The 17,713-nt window shown below is 37.5% G+C and overlaps 1 protein-coding gene across 2 annotated transcripts in view; it reads left to right on the forward strand.

The window, feature by feature from the left end:
* Positions 1–17,713, forward strand: part of LRRC36 (leucine rich repeat containing 36) — a 56,417-nt gene that overhangs the window by 5,789 nt on the left and 32,915 nt on the right. The window contains exons 2-5 of one of the 2 annotated variants that reach the window (XM_004015067.4): positions 4,215–4,342; positions 7,397–7,589; positions 8,365–8,461; positions 11,336–11,424. In XM_004015067.4, the coding sequence (XP_004015116.1) occupies positions 4,215–4,342; positions 7,397–7,589; positions 8,365–8,461; positions 11,336–11,424 (507 nt within the window). Of the gene's footprint in view, positions 1–4,214; positions 4,343–7,396; positions 7,590–8,236; positions 8,462–11,335; positions 11,425–17,713 lie in introns of those variants that run through there. The other variant, XM_027978075.2, reaches the window with a different exon arrangement.

Raw genomic sequence — 17,713 nt, forward strand, 5'->3', positions numbered from 1 at the left:
ACCAAATTATCTTTTCAAGTGGCTATTCCTTTGCATTTCACTAGCAGTGAATGATTGGAGAAGGAAATGGCAACCCACTCCAGTATTCTTGCCTAGAGAATCCCAGGGATGGGGGAGCCTGGTGGGCTGCCATCTATGGGGTCGCACAGAGTCAGACACAACTGAAGTGACTTAGCAGCAGCAGCAGCAGCAGCAGCAGCAGTGAATGAGAGTTCCTATTGCCCTCATGCTCTAGTCTGAATATTTGTGTCTCCCCCAAAACTATTCATATATTGAAATTCTAATGCCTAATATGATGGTAGTAAGAGGTGTGGCCTCTGGGAGGTGATTAGGTCTTGAAAGTGAAAGAAAGTGTTAGTCGATCAGTTGTGTCCAACCCTTTGCAACTCCATGGACTGTAACCCACCGGGCTCCTCTGTCCATGGAATTTTCCAGGCAAGAATAATGGAGTGGTTTGCCATTCGCTTCTCCAGGGGCTTATCCTGACGCAGGAATTGAACCCAGGTCTCCCGCATTGTGGGCAGATTCTTTACCATCTGAGCCACCAGGGAAGCCCTCATGAAAGAGATTAATGACTTTATAATGGAGATCAAAGAGAATGTTCCCTTGCCTTCTTCCATGTGAGAACACATGGAGAAGTAGGCAGTCTGGAACCTGGAAGAAGGCTTTCACCAGAACCTGGTTATGCCAACACCCTGACCTTATACTTCCAGTCTCCAGAACTGTGAGAAATAATCGTTTGTTGTTTATAAGCCACTCAGTCTAATTTACATTTTTTAACAATTCTCAAAATTTTTGGTATCAGGATTCCATTACACTGTTACTTAAATATTATTCAAAGAGCTTTGGTTAATGTGGATTATTATTGTTGAAACAGAAAATTTTAAAATATTTATTTGTAATTCATTAAAAGATAACCGTAACATACCCATTACATGTTAACATATATAATATCTTTTTAATGTCTTAATTGAAGACATCCATATTCTCATATCTTCTTCTGTGTTAAATATGTTGTTTGATTGAAATATATATATATATGAAGTCATGCCTTATATAGATATATAGTTGGAAAAGGGGGGAATATTTATTTAGGGTATGTCAGCTCTTCACTGCTGCGCACGGGCTTTCTCTACTTGCAGAGAATGAAGGCTGCTCTTCAGTTGCAGTTTGCGGGTTTCTCGTTGCAGTGACTTCTCTTGTGGAGCACAAGCTCTAGAGTGCACAGGCTTCAGTAGTTGCTGCACAGACTCAGTAGTCATGGTTGGTGGGCTCTAAAGCACAGGCTTAGTTGTTGTGGTACACAGCTTTAGTTGCCCTGTGCCGTGTGGGATCTTTCAGACTAGGGATCCAATTGCTGTCTCCTGCATTGCAAGATGGATTTTAACCACTGGGCCACCAGGGAAGCCCTCCCGGAAGAAGAAGTATTTAAATAGCCTTTTCAGTGAATTTTCTTCTTTGCTATGACATGAAAACTGAGCAAGTGGTAGTTTCTTAAAGATTAGTTGTACCTGAAATCTAAAACCATATCATTGAACTTTTTGTATTCTGTTATATTAAAATCCATTGGTACATCAACATCATGCATCCATCATTTGAAAGGTATTAACTCACTGACTTATGTAGATCTTCCAAATATTGACAAATTTCATTATATAACATTAAAAAATCATATTTGTTAATATCATCACAAATTTCACTAGAGAGAGCTTTAGGTTTTGGAATCTGTCAAGTTTATGGTGGCAAATACAAGTTTATCAAAATTCTGATTTTGACTTGGAAGCTTATATGTTAATAATTGACAACAGTTACTATTACTTGTTTTGACTGAATTGATAGTCTCACTTTCTTTATTTTTCAGAAAATGTCTCACAGCCATTCAAGTATGTCAGAATTTTATAGTAACAATAGTTACCTCCCCACCAAAAAAATGGCTAGTTAAGCTGGCATCTCAAAACCCACAGAAGTGTTTTCCTGCTAAGCATCCACCATACTTCAGTATGCAGCAGAAATACTTCATGCATACCTCCTGTTTAGGAACACAATATAAGAAAGACATACTCAAGGGTCAAGATTTGCTAAAATTAACCATTTTTACTGCTTTTTCAAGGGCATTCTTCAGAAAAAGTGGCTCTTTTTTTTTATAACTGCATGCGTATAATGGTGAAGAATACAATATTATGACTAAGAGTAAAGTTTGATGCCACTGCCTCAAGTCATCCTAAGGCCTCAGTAGTTTTTGCTTTTATACCATACGTGCAAATATCAGCACAGTAAAAAAAGAGTTGTTAATGTTTTAATATTAATAATTTTTTAAATAGTTTTGATTTTGTGGACCCCTGTAAATGTTTCAGGGACCTCCAGGGGTCTAGGGACGATGTTTTGAGAACTGCTACACTGTTATGACATCTTTTAGCTTTTGAAATTTGTTTTGAAATACCAAGTTAAAAGTTTCATTTGTTTTGTGGATGTGTCTTTTTGGAGTGCTTTCATTCTTTAGCGATGCTATTCTGTTTTTTGTTCTTTTTTGTTTTAATAACCTCATATACAATTTGACTATAAACCTTTCCTGTGTCTCTTTGTTAAAGTGCGTTAAGTTTTCTATACTTCTAGCTGGGCCAGAATAACTTTTCTAGTTTCAGGGTTTGGAGCTCCCTCTTCTGTTGTTCACGAAGAACTTAAAATAGGGCTTTAAGCTTCCTGAGATCTGCAGTCTCTGCTTCCCTCCTGGACTTGTATCTAGACCTTCTCCTTCTTTTGAACCTATTGTCTGTATTCCATTCAATGTGGACTCTGTTCCAGTTATTTCTCTCAGGGATGAGTCTTATCTTGAAAAGGATCTTGTTTCATGTTTTTATAGTTTATAGGGCCTAGACTGCTCCAGTATCTTAAGAGCTTATTTTGGTGCAGTTCCTTGGCAGTCACCTGCAAATGGGATTCTGCAGAACCTCCTTCCAGTTTCTGTTCCTGTTCTCATTTTGGCCCACCACACTTGCCAGTGAGTTCCTATTGGCTTTTGAGATTCTCCTCTTTTCAGTGCTATCAGAAGTCTAGTCTGACATACATGTATGTATGTATATATATATACACACACATATATTCTTTAAAATACAGTCATACATATACAGACACAAAGTCACACTTTTTCCTCAGTGTCTTTGAGATCTTTCCATATAAACATCAACAAATCTACTTCATTCTTTTAAATGACTATAGAATAATAATTAGCATATATATAGCACCATGTGTCAGACACTGAGTTTTGTATTCTCTCTCTCTCTCTCTCTCTCACACACACACACACACACACACACACACATATGTATGTGTATATGTTTATGGGCTTTCCTGGTGGCTCAGCAGTATAGAACTCACCTGCCAATGAAGGAGATGCGGATTCAATCCCTGGGTTGGGAAGATTCCCTGGAGAAGGAAATAAATAGCAACCCATACCAGTATTCTTGCCTAAGAAATCCCATGGACAGAGGAGCCTGGTGCGCTACAGTCCATGGGGTCGCAAAGAGTTGAACATGACCAACAACAGCAACAACTATATATATGTAAATACACAATACATATAGTCATTAAATCCTTACAAAATCTTATGAGGTAAGTAATGTTATAATCTCCATTTTTCACATGAGGAAATGGATGCACAGAGAAGTTAAGTGACTTTTACAAGGTCACAGATCTAGTACATTGTTCAATGCACTGCTGCTTAGTCCATCTAGTTCTGCTCTTCTACTGATGAGCCCTTTGACAGTTTTCTTTTTCTCCTTTTCCTTTCTCCTTCTCTCCCTTTCTTCTTCCCTCCCTCCTTCCCTCTCTTTCTTTCTTTCACTATCCTGAAACTTTCCTGAAATTGACATCCTTCTGGTCTATATCATATGTCCTGGCAAAATGCTGTACTATCTATAGGGCTAAATCCTAGCAGTGGGATTGCTGAATTTGTTGTTTGTTTTGAGAACTTTGGGAGATTTTTACTACATCATTCAGGGTAATTAAAGAAACTCAAGGTTTCTATAAAACCAAGTCTTGATGTCACTGCATTAGAGCATATTGCTAATCTTAAAAGGAAGATCTGTTCTTCTTATGAGCCTTAAATGTAGGACCTTTCACAGATGAGATATGGGAGAAAGGAAGGCCTGTTTTCAACGACTCTGCTCTTTTTCCAAGCAGAGATCATAATATATCTACTGATGATCTCTTTTCAGAACTGGTGGAGTCTCTTTCATTGCAGGGATCTTATGCTGGAAAAATCCATTCCATCGGTGATGCCTTTAGAAATTTTAAAAGTCTCCGATCCTTAGATTTATCAAGAAATTTGATCACTAGCTTGAAGGTAAGTTCTGTGTTTTATGACCAGACAGTTTTTTGTTTTTTTGATGGGAAAAAAATAAAAGAATATCAGCTTGGGGAATATCCTTTTAAATGTTTCCAAACTAAATTTTGTTATTCACCATAAAATTCTTTCAATTTTGCTTTACATTTGACATTTTAAATTATAAGATAGTGGGAAAAATTTTCTTTTATACTGAAAGAAAACTGTCACTGCCTAGGGCAATAGTTATGATTCTTAATGTGTGTTAAAAATTATGAGGAACACTGTTAAAAGTACAGATTCTTGGAGATTGTCTGGCAGTCTAGTGATTAGGACTCATGTTTTCACTGCTGAAGGTACAGGTTTGATCCCTGGTTGGGGAACTAAGATCCCACAAGCCGTGTGGCATGGCAAAATAAACAATAAAATATAATAAATAAATAAAATATTAATAAAAATACAGAGTCTTAGTCCCTATTCTGAGAGAGAGAGTCTGAGTTAATATGCAGTGGGTCCAGGACATTCCCAAGGGATGCTGATGATGTTGATGCATGGAACATATATGGAGAAACACTGGCCTAGATTGCTATTGTGAGTTTTTTCCAGGATGGGGAGAAAATGATGGTCTTGAAAACAAAGAAAAACTTCCAGGCCAGGAGCTGGTGGAGCAGACGACATTTCAGGAAAGTAGGTGCTTAAGCAGAAAGTGTGAGGATTAGCAAACAAAGCAAGAGCTCTGCAAACATAAACACCCTCACACACAGAAATGGAAAATTTCTTTTCTTTGTGTAGACCCCCAAATAGTATTTCTTCCACTATTCCCTTTTTGCCCAGCTACAAGTCTCTCTTGATAAAGCCCTTCTTTGCAAGACTGAAGGTGCAAGACTTACAGATGCTGTCCAAGATTGGTTACTGATCTGGATTATTCTGCTAGTTTTCCATTTCTTAGGGGAAACTTGTTCAACAACACAAATCTCAAGATCTAAAACTAAGGGCCCTGAAAGAAGAAATCCAAGCTAGATCAAATTTCCAGCTAGGGTTCTAAAAGCAGAAATTCCAAGTTAAATCAGGTCTTTAGAATCTTCTATAATAGCCCTTTGTATCTGGCTCACCTATATCAGAAAGTATTAATACAGAGTTATTTAGGCCTCCTCTTCTCATATGTATTTTTATGTTTGTTTTCTCAGACTAAAAAGATTGAATGAACATTGTTGTCATTTGCTTTTGCACTCCTTTTCTTTCTACTTCTGCAAATTACCTGAAAAACTGTTGTGAAGATTAATCAATTAGCACAACTAAGTAAAAATTACATATATAAGACTCCTGGTAGTGTTTGGCGTTTAAAAAGCACTTAGTAAATGCCAGTTTTCTAGATTTTTTTTTTTTTTACTTCTGTGATTTATCTGCAGGTATTCATCTCTAGCAGCTCTGAATCATTTTGCTTATTTTTTTCAAGGGGGAAATGTTTTGTGTTTATTTCTAGTGTAGCATTGAAACTACATGAATTTATGCCAATGGGGAAACATGAGAGGAGGATTGGAATCGTTTCCTTGACTATTATACTGAGACATGAAAAGATTACTTGAGCTGGGATATTAGATACATTTAAAGACAGCCCTAATGGTATGCTACCCTGAGAGTGACGCCAAAAGCATTGATAAATATTCCTAACCATTGATCCTTTCACAATGTAGAAGTTAGTGTAACTGAAAATAGCCAGAAAGAAATGCGTTGAACTGTAGGCAGGGTTCAACTTAGAAATGTTTTTAATATATCCTTGAGTTTTCTAAACTTCCTGCAACTAAAAAAGGTTAATTTTAAATGAGAAAAGAAGATAAACATTATTTTATAAATAGGTGATGGAAAATAATTTTACCTTTCTGAAATAACTCTCAATGACAGAGTTCCTTTTATGGTAAGTATTTTTAATATTAAAAGTGTGTGACTATACATATATGTACATGTTTTGAAATATTGTCCTGAAATTTAGTGTTGGGCCAAAGTACCTAACCAGCTAAATACATGAAAATTAAGCAATTAGTTTCAATAGTAGGTTTTAGTAAAGGAGAAAAACTGTGGCTTTTCCTCTCAAGTGTCCCAGTTCTGATTGCACTGTTGCTAGAGAAGTGGAGGGGGTGGGGTTGCTAAGTCCACAGAGAGAGAACAGAAGAAGGAAGAGCATTTCTACCAAGAGGAATTAACTGATTAGAAGATGGGGAGCTCGTGTGGTGGCAGTAACTCTGAAGGGAAAAGGGGGTGCTCCAGATTGGTCCAGGAGGGAAAACTTGGAGATCACATTGTTTGGTTTTGCCATGTAGTCCTTTCATCCTAAAAGTGAGGTCTTGAGATATTAATATAAGAACATATACATGGAATACTTTGGCCACCTGATGTGATAAGCTGACTCATTGGAAAAGACCCTGATGCTGGGAAGGATTGAAGGCAAAAGGAGAAGGGGGCAGCAGAGGATGAGATGGTTAGATAGCATCACCAATTCAATGGATATGAATCTGAGCAAACTCTGGGAGATAGTGAAGCACAGAGGAGCCTGGCGTGCTGCAGTCCATAGGGTCACAATGAGTCGGACACGACTTAGTGACAGAAGAACAACAAAATACATACACACTTAATTTTTTTCCATACCCTTTCCTTAGAACCATCTCTCTTTTGCCTCCCTCCCTCTTGAGGGCTTTTGGGGTCAGGAGAGTGCTTGTAGCAAGGGTGAGAGAAGTGCAAAAGTGACTTGGGTTGGTTACTACCGGGAGGGATTAGATTGGAAATGTGATGAGAGGCAACAGAAGTATAGAACTGACTGCAGATATTTGGATGTCAGAGCTTATAAAGAAGGAAATGTATGATATCAGTGAATTATTTAATGTATAGCACACCCAATGCCCATGGGCTGCAGCATTCTTATTCTCAGGCAACTAAATGGGAATTTCAACCCTGCCTTTGTCATGGGTGACTCGGGTAACTGTTCAAGGATGGAAAATAATATTTATATTTCTACCTTTATCTGTGAGATTCCTAGTCCTTCCCAACATGCACTTTCATAATGTGGTCTTTTCCTTGCAGGGCATCCAGTATTTATGTTCACTCCAAGACCTGAATTTATATTATAACAACATTCCTTCATTAGTGGAGGTGTCCCGCCTACAGCCTTTACCCTTCCTCAAAGAACTAGATTTGAGACTCAATCCTGTTGTCAGGAAAGATACAGATTATAGGCTTTTTGCTGTCTATACGCTACAAACTCTGGAGAAACTGGGTGAGACCCTCCTCCCTTGTTCTTTGTCCCCAAATCTTACTTTAAACCAGCTGCCTCCTAACCTTTTGGATGTTGGCCCAGAGTGTGCACTGGCAGGATATATTTGTTTATTAGTCAATATTTATGTAACTTTTGTGTTGGCAGGATGTATGACGAGTCCTTTTATTGTTTATTGAATGACAATCTATGATTTTATCAGTTACTTCCAGCTTTAGTTTTCTTCAGTTGATGGTTTCACCACTACTTCCTCCCCAACAAAAAGTTTCCAAGTTGACATTTATTTTTCCAGGTGCCCCAAGTTTGTAACTACATTAGCAGTAGAAAACAAATACAGCAACTTTTTGAGGCTTATTTGGCAAGGAACAATAAATATTCCTTCAAATGAATTAGTCTGTATTTCTTTATAATTTTATTCTCATTGATATAAACTTCTATGTTACATGCTCCTGAGAAAACTATAGGGAAGCTAAGTAAAGTCTTTTAGAAATGGTGTGACTTTCAGCCTTTAAGATTAGGCCATTTGGATTGTTTGCTGCCCAAACTGTACTTTCCTATAGTGATAGTTACACTTAGGTGACAGTTGTTGCTATGGTGTCCCTGTAGTCTCCCTGAGTTACTACTTACTCCAATGACAACATAATAGCATTATTCTGTGACCCGTCTCAAACAAAAGATGAGACTGATCTTTAGTTTTTACTCTGTGAATATGCTTTTCTGACCCACTACTGTTTACTCCAAAAAAGAAATATGCTCAGACCACGGTTTTTGCCTCCAGATGACCGAGCCGTACGAGAAAGTGAGAGAAAAGCTGCCAAGCTGCATTTTAGTCAGTTGGGCAACAGTGAAAATTTTCTTTTAGAGATGGAAAAGAGGTAAGATTTTTACCAAATATTTTTTTAGTTTGGTTCTGGACAGAGAGTAGTGAATTACTGCTTAACCGTCTTCATTATCCAGCAGAAATCTCTATAAATTGTAAGAATCCTCAGATTAGAAATCAAAGTATCTATGCAGAATTTTCAGATTTATCTGGGGTGAAAATCTGGGCGTCAGTGGAACATTTCTGCTTTCTTGAACCATTGTGTCTTCTTTGGATATAATTGTACATTCTCTAAAGTTATTGTTCAGAGTTTATAGATAGGGATTTTATGGGATTACTTATTCCCATAAATGTTTGCCAGCCCTTTCTTGGTAGAGTTATAAATCAGTACATGGTCTTTTCCTATTGAATTAGGAGGATTACATACATTACCATGGGAAGGATCATTAGAGATAAATTTGTTAATGATAAGCATTTTTGTACAAAACCATAAGTAAATGGCCCTTTAAGCTCTAAGGAATCTAAATGGTAGATTTTTCCATTTTTATTACTAAAATTCTGTCAAAATAAGGAACCAGATCTTCTACCCTCAGATTCATGATTTTTTTAAAGTTGTTTTATAATTTTTGAAAAATAGAAGTTTATGATAAACAATTTAACACAGAAGTACAGGAGAAAAAGTCAAAAATCACCCTATATTTTGCTACTAAGTTAACTACTAGTAATGTTTGGTATATATCCTTTCAGACATCTGTGTACCTATACACATATGTAGATGTATTATTAGTACTTTTTTTCTGATGATAGAATTGTCTTTATTGTGAGAATATGGAAAGTAGAGGAAAAAACAATGTTAGTCACTTATAATCACACTACCCAGAAAGAAACACTAATTATATTATGGTAAATATCGTCTTAGTTGTAGGTATATGTATATATGTGTGTGTATTGTGTCTGTGCATATTTATATATTATAACAACATTGGACCTGATATATAATACAGTCAATATAAATATATATTAATAATTAAATATATTTCTTTTATAGCAGTTTACTTCCTATACATACCATTTTTAATTTGATAAGATGTGAAAATGTCCATGCAACACTAAATATTCTTCCTCAGAATGTTTTTTGTTTACTTCTTTATTATCTTTCCCCTCCACTAGAATATAAACTCCATGAGAACAAAGACCTTGCTTGTCTTGTTTACTGCAGTATCCCTAGTGCCTAGAACAATGTCTGGCCCATGAGCGGTGCAAAGAAATAGTTTGCTGAATGATGATTAAGTGAAGTCCATGCCTGTTGGCCTGGGATCCTGCTCTTTTCTGGTGACTCTGCCTGTCTCTGTTCTCATCCATTATATGTTTTGTAATGTAACCCTCAGAGAGCAGCCTTATTTCTCTATTTTTTTAAGTTCCCTATTAAAACAAATATTTGTTTATTTTTGGCTATGCTCAGTCTTCATTGCTGCTCAGACCTTTCTCTAGTTGCAGCAAGCAAAGGCTACTCCATAGCTGTAGTGTGCAGGCTTCTCGTTAAGATGACTTCTCTTGTTGCACAGCATGGACTCCACACACGAGGGATTCAGTAGCTGTGGCTCTAGAGCACAGGCTCAATAGGTGTGGTACATGGGCTTAGTTGCTCTTTGACATGTGGGATGTTTCTGGATTAGGGGTCAAACCTGTGGCTTCTGCATTGTCAGGTGGATTCTTTACTACTGAGCCACCATGGAAGCCCATAAGTTCCCTATATTTTAAAGTCCAGTTTAATTTGTTGTTGTATATTTGCTAAATCTGACTCTTTCGCAACCCCATGAACTGTAGTCTGCTAGGCTCCTCTCCCCATAGGATTTCCCAAGCAAGAATGCTGGGGTGGGTTGCCATTTCCTTCTCCAGGGAATCTTCCCGACTCAGGGATTGAACCCAGGTCTCCTTCCTTGCAGGTGGATTCTTTACCACTGGGCCATCTGGGAAGCCCTGAGGTTAATGAGATTAATTTACATAGACTAAAGTTCACCCTAGAAAGAATTATAGAATATTTCTTAAAAATTATTTGTATATGTACTTTGTAAATTAATTCCTGTTTTAAATGCATTGGAGTACCTTGTTTACTATAGAAATCCAGAGGTGAGTAAATGTATAACTGAATAAACTTCCTAGTGAGGCAAACAATTATCAGTGCTATATTTCTGTTTAGTTACCTTATAGTGATTGCAAAAACAGAAGTAAAATGTTGCTCAAGTGTCCAGAATTAACATTAGTACTCTAAAAGCTCTCCAACCTTGGGTGAAGGACTGTTCTTTTAAGCCTTTCTGAGTCCCAAGTCCCCCAACCTATAAAATGGTGATTATAGATTAATGGGAGAGCTTTTATGATTAAATAAAATGATGAGAGTAAAGTGCTTGGCTCATAGTTTAGGCTGTTTGTACTTAATGTATTTCCCAATCTGTACACACCAGTCTTACCATACTACATCAATCAAGTGCAAACATTCGCCTTTCTTATTTCTTTTTCAAACTAATGGTTATAGTTGTATCCACTGTAATTCTTGGTAGAAGAACCATCCTTTCTGTGTCCTATGAAGTTTTTAATTCAAAAGAAAACATTTTTGTTTTATAATATAAATAATACTCCCTGAGTCATCTAGACTTAAGTTTATGTCAAGAAAACAGAGTATCTAAGTTCGGAATTTTCTGGCTTTCATGCTTTCGAGAGTGAACTATAGTGTCTTTCTTTCTCATTTCCCAATGAAAATACTATGACTTAAAAAAAAATAGTCTTAACTGAAATATTTGTGAAAATAATATGTTCTGGAGCATTTGGGGAAAAAATATCTGATCACCCTGAAATGTTTTTTTTCTAAATAGCCTTTACTCGTGATCTCAGAAGCTTCTTTCAGTTTTAAATAAATTATTTGATGTGACAGCTCTAGGGAGAAGACAGTAAAAAACTGTGTAACAAATGAGAGCACTGCATCAAAAGTCAGCACTGATAGTGATAACAGAATTGAACCTGGTAAGTTTTCCCTTTCTGACCACAAAACAATTAAAACATTAACTGTTTCTGTTTTCATGTCCAATCTTGAGTAGGATGAAGACAAAATAGTTGAGAAATAACATAGATTTGAAGCAAGCACGAGATTTACCAGTTTGTGTTTTTCCTTCTTTCTCTTACTGCCAGAAAAACCCTATTTACTAAGCAGGCCTAAGCCAGAACCCATCAAAGTGTACAAGCTGTACTCAGTTCAGTTTCACTTACATCACTTTATATCATTAGTACATCCTGAAAATTGCATTGCCAATCCCCACAGGATTCATTAGCCACAGACTCAGGACTCATCTGTATCAGTGCAGCTCACACCCTTAGCCTCTTGGCGTCTCCACCTTGAAACTTTGCAGCTGCAGAATCTATTTGTGCTATATTCTTGGGGGTTGTTGCCTGTAAGCAGTATTGGTAATCCAACGTGACTAAAGTGTTATGCTACATTCATGGTCATCCCACATGCTAGAAGAAAGCTTTCCAGTGGAGAACTTGCATGCAGTGAGCCCATATCGATTAATTTGGCACTCATCAGATGACCTTTCACTTGAGAAAATTTTTTCTGGCTTGAGGTATCTGTCCCTTTTTGAAGGGTCTACAAACTCTAAAAATTAATCCTTAAAGTCTCAACAATAATTAATAGATTGATGATGTAGTTTAGACACAAAGGGTTTTCAATTTGTAATATACAGTATTTTATTTCCTGACTTTGTATCTATCCATGTAGATACTAATTGACAAAGTATTTTCGTGTAGTATTTCATGGTAAAATAAGCCATAGTGAGGTATGATATTTATTTTCCTTTCTTAGAGGTCTCAGAGGTCTTAGAGGTCACACGTAAGTCATGGACCATAGATTGCTCTATTTCATTTTAAATAGCATTTTTTATATTTCAAAATTGATGAAATTCTATTGTAATTATTTTGGAAAGTACTGAAAAGCCCGAAGAACATTTTAATCACTCAGAAGACTGTCCCCTAAAGAGAATTTCAGTTAATTTGATATACAGCTTTCCTATCTTTTTATAAGTATAAGCATCTATGTATCCATTTCCAGAAAGACAAAGATACACTGAAGCATAATTTGATTACATTTTTTGTATGAGTTGAATTAAATGTCATTTATATCATTATATGTCATAAGCACACACAGTCACTCTATGAATTAAAATGTTTTAAAGTACATAGCCTTTACTGAGAACAAACTGCTTTGCTAGACATGGGGCCCACTTCTAAAGGTGCTCAGAAGCTCCAGCTGTTGCTGGAATTTTTTTTTAATATTAGATTTATTTTGCTGCTTTGAAACGTTAAAGATCTTTGCTTTCTGCTGAAAATTACATTTTGTGCTAGATCCCTGGGGAGTGTTGCCTGTAAGCACTGTTAGTGATCCAGTATGACTAAAGTGGTTATACCATGTTTGTGCCACAGGCTAGGACAAAACTTTCTAGAAAATATTACCCACTAGCTCAATTGTTCCGGAGAAGGCGATGGCACCCCACTCCAGTACTCTTGCCTGGAAAATCCCATGGATGCAGGAGCCTGGTGGGCTGCAGTCCATGGGGTCTCGAAGAGTCGGACTCGACTGAAGCGACTTAGCAGCAGCAGCAGCTCAAACAGTGCTTTCCCACCAGTCATTTAGGATGGTAGGGAATCTTCACTGTCTTGTATCCTCATCCTGGTCTCTTCACTGCATAATCTTTGACTGTTTCAAAGTTCCCTCTCTCTTTTCACATACCCCTAAAGTAAGCATACCTAGGATATGCCCTCAGATTCTCTTCTTTCTCTACTCTTTGCCCTATTGAGCTCATCTGTTTCCACAGCTAGCTTTATTTCCTCCCTGTTGATGACTCTTAAACATATTGGTCTAGCTTTGACAACTTGTACAGTTTCTCTGCATCAGTTCCACATTTCTGTTGACCAACTATTAACATACACTTGGAATCACCACTGAATAATTTTCCAGCCTCTCACATTAAACATGTTAAAAACTCAAATGAACGCCATTTCCTCGAGCCCTAAACAGCTCTCAGGGTTTCCTTAGTGTTACCATCACTTTCCTATTACTCAGGCTCAGAATGAGAGGGGGATATAATTCTCTCTCTCCCCCAGATCCAGTTGAATGTTCATACCGTAGAGTATGATTCACAATTAACAAGCTTTCTTTTCCCTTTCCTCTTAACAGGCATGTTTAATATCTATCATTCACTGAGTATAAACTCTAGGCCAGGCTATGTGTATAATCTCATTAAATCCTCACAACAACCTTGACGGTGATTATCATTATCCTTGTTTCATGTGTGAGGAAACCAGGCCCAAAAGAGGTGAAATAATTTGCTCTAATTATACAGTAAATGGCAAAGCTGTGATGCAAACTCTAGTCTGTCAGTCATTAAGTCCTCTTAAATATTATACTGTGCTGCCTCCTAGTTTCTTCTTTATTCCGTTCATTTTGTTTCTCCTGTCAGATTAATTCTCTTAAAACTCAACCGTAATTATTATTTATTTGCCTGCTCAAAAACTTGCATGGTTCCCACTCATAGCTGAAGTTAGAGTCCTCAGTCCATACAAGACTCCTCTAAGTTGTAGTTGTGGAACTTCCCTGGTGGTTAAGACTCTGAACACCTAATGCAGGGGGCCTGGGTTCAATCCTTGGTCAGGGTGCTAGATCCCACCTGCTGCAACTAAAGTTTCCACGTGCCACAATGAAGATCAAAGGTCCCATGTGCAGCAGCTAAGACAGCACAGCCAAATAATTAATTTTAAAAAAAAAACTGCTAGAGCTCATCTCTTCAGCCTACCCTGAAACCTTATATCTCCTGTTTCTCAACTACAATATACGATGCTTCAATCAAGTCAGACCACTCTCTCCTTTTTCTCTCTTTTGCCCTTGAACTAATGCTGTCCCTTCTGCCTTCAGTGCTTGCATTAAAATCCTTCTCTTCATGACCCAAATCAAAGTCCATTCTTTTTAGTGAAATTTTTGATTCTCATCCAACTTTTTTTTCTTTTTTCTTTTTGTAAACTCACATAAATTATCTTCTGAAACATATACTCTGGAAATAGAAAATTTGGTCATTTCCTGAATCACTTACAATATAAGATAATGAGACAAACATGAAAAAGCTAAATAACACAATTTCAGGCAGTGCATATGAAAACGTTAAATAAATGACACAGATCAGTATTCCTCAAACTCAGTGTCATGAACTCCTAGAGCAGGGATACTCTCAGAGGTCCACAGACAGTGTGAGGCCCTTTAATTTCATGTTTTTGTTTGATGCAGTTATGGAAAACATTTAAAAGATGTAAGAGCAAAAATATTCCTTTGCAGTATTAGTCTGCTATTTGAAAAAATAGACTGTTTTTTAGAATAGTTTTAGACCCACAGCAAAGCTGAACAGGAAATACAGGGTTCCTATATACCTCCTGCCTCTACACATATATAGCCTCTCTCACTACCAACAACAGGCATCAGAGTGGTGCTTTTGTTACAACTGGTGAACCTACATTGACACATTATTATCACCTGAAGTCCTTAGTTTACATTAGAGTTCCTTTTTGGTAGTGTACATTCTATGGGTTTGGCAAATGTATTAATATAATGACATGTATCCCCATTTTAGTATCATACAGAATAGTTTCACTGGCCTAAACTCTGCTCATGTAGTCTTCCCTTTCTCCCTTCTTACCCTGGCAACTACTGATATTTTTACCATCTCTTTACTTTTTTTTTTTTTTCCTCAGAAATTTTTACTGTGGTAAAATGTGTATAAGATTTACCATCTTAACCATTTTTAAGTGAATAGCTCACTGGTATGAAATGCATTCATAACATTGTGCAACCATCACCACCAGCCCTCTGGAACTCTTTTCATCTTACAAAACTGAACTATACCCATTAAATGATAACTCCCCATCTTGCCCTCCCTGTAGCCCCTAGAAATCACCATTTTATTTTCTCTCTCTCTGATACTGATTGCTCTGAGTCTCTTATAGAAGACAAATCATACAGTATTTGTCTTTTTGTGACTGGTTTATTTCACTTAGCATAATGTCCTCAATGTTGTTGCCCTCTTCCAACAACACAAGAGATGGCTCTACACATGGACATCACCAGATGGTCAATACAAAAATCAGATTAATTATATTCTTTGCAGCCAAAGATGGAGAAACTCTATACTACAGTCAGCAAAAACAAGAACTTGAGCTGAGTATGGCTTAGATCATGAGCTCCTTAGGGCAAAATTTAGACTTAGATTGAAGAAAGTAGGGAAAACCACTAGACCATTCAGGTGTGATTTAAATCAAATTCCTTATGATTATACAGTGGAGGGGACAAGTAGATTCAAGGGATTAGATCTGGTAAACAGATTGCCTGAAGAACTATGGACAGAGGTTTGTAACATTGTACAGGAGGCAGTGACCAAAACCATCCCAAAGAAAAAGAAATGCAAGAAGGCAAAATGGTTATCGGAAGAGGCCTTACAGATAGCTGAGAAGAGAAGCAAAAGGCAAAATAGAAAGCGAAAGATACCAAATTGAATGCAGAGTTCCAGAGAATAGCAAGAAGAGATAAGAAAGCTGTAAGAGAACAATGCAAAGAAATAGAGGAAAACAATAGAATGGAAAAGACTAGAGACCTCTTCAAGAAAACTGGATGGGCACATTCAAGTAAACGGCAAGGACCTAACAGAAGCAGAAGAGATTAAGAAGAGGCAGCAAGAATACACAAAAGAACTGTACAATAAAGGTCTTAATGACCCAGGTTCAGGAAATAACAGAATGGAGAAGACTGGAGATCTCTTCAAGAAAATTAGAGATAACAAGGGAACATTTCATGCAAAGATGGGCTCGATAAAGCACAGAAATGGTATGGACCTAACAGAAGCAGAAGATATTAAGAAGAGGTGGCAAGAACACACAGAACTGTACAAAAAAGATCTTCATGACCAAGATAATCACAGTGGTGTAATCACTCACCTAGAGCCAGACATCCTGGAATGTGAAGTCAAGTGGGCCTTAGAAAGCATCACTATGAACAAAGCTAGTGGAGGTGATGGAATTCCAGTTGAGCTATTTCACATCCTGAAAGATGATGCTGTGAAAGTGCTGCACTCAATATGCCAGCAATTTTGGAAAACTCAGCAGTGGCCACAGGACTGGAAAAGTTCAGTTTTCATTCCAATCCCAAAGAAAGGCAATGCCAAAGAATGCTCAAACTACTGCACAATTGCACTCATCTCACATGCTAGTAAAGTAATGCTCAAAATTCTCTAAGCCAGGCTTCAGCAATACGTGAACTGTGAACTTCCAGATGTTCAAGCTGGATTTAGAAAAGTCAGAGGAACCAGAGATCAAATTGCCAACATCTGCTGGATCATCGAAAAACCAAGAGAGTTCCAGAAAAACATCTGCTTTATTGACTATGCCAAAGCCTTTGACTGTGTGGATCACAATAAAGTGTGGAAAATTCTTCAAGAGATGGGAATACCAGACCACCTGACCAGCCTCTTGAGAAATCTGTATGCAGGTCAGGAAGCAACAGTTAGAACTGGGCATGGAACAACAGACTGGTTCCAAATAGGAAAAGGAGTACATCAAGGCTGTATATTGTCACCCTGCTTATTTAACTTATATGCAGAGTACATCATGAGAAACGCTGGACTGGAAGAAACACAAGCTGGAATCAGGATTGCTGGGAGAAATATCAATAACCTCAGATATGCAGATGACACCACCCTTATGGCAGAAAGTAAAGAGGAACTAAAAGCCTCTTGATGAAAGTGAAAGAGGAGAGTGAAAAAGTTGGCTTAAAGCTCAACATTCAGAAAATGAAGATCATGGCATCTGGTCCCATCACTTCATGGGAAATAGATGGGGAAACAGTGGAAACAGTGTCAGACTTTATTTTGGGGGGCTCCAAAATCACTGCAGATGGTGACTGCAGCCATGAAATTAAAAGATACTTACTCCTTGGAAGAAAAGTTATGACCAACCTAGACAGCATATTGAAAAGAGAGACATTACTTTGCCAACAAAGGTCTGTCTAGTCAAGGCTATGGTTTTTTCCAGCGGTCATGTATGAATGTGAGAGTTGGACTGTGAAGAAGGTTGAGCGCCGAAGAATTGATGCTTTTGAACTGTGGTGTTGGAGAAGACTCCTGAGAGTCCCTTGGATTGCAAGGAGATCCAACCAGTCCATTCTAAAGGAGATCAGCTCTGGGTGTTCTTTGGAAGGACTGATGCTGAAGCTGAAACTCCAGTA

This window comes from Ovis aries, chromosome 14 (assembly GCF_016772045.2).
Source record: "Ovis aries strain OAR_USU_Benz2616 breed Rambouillet chromosome 14, ARS-UI_Ramb_v3.0, whole genome shotgun sequence".
Classification (NCBI taxonomy): domain Eukaryota; kingdom Metazoa; phylum Chordata; class Mammalia; order Artiodactyla; family Bovidae; genus Ovis; species Ovis aries.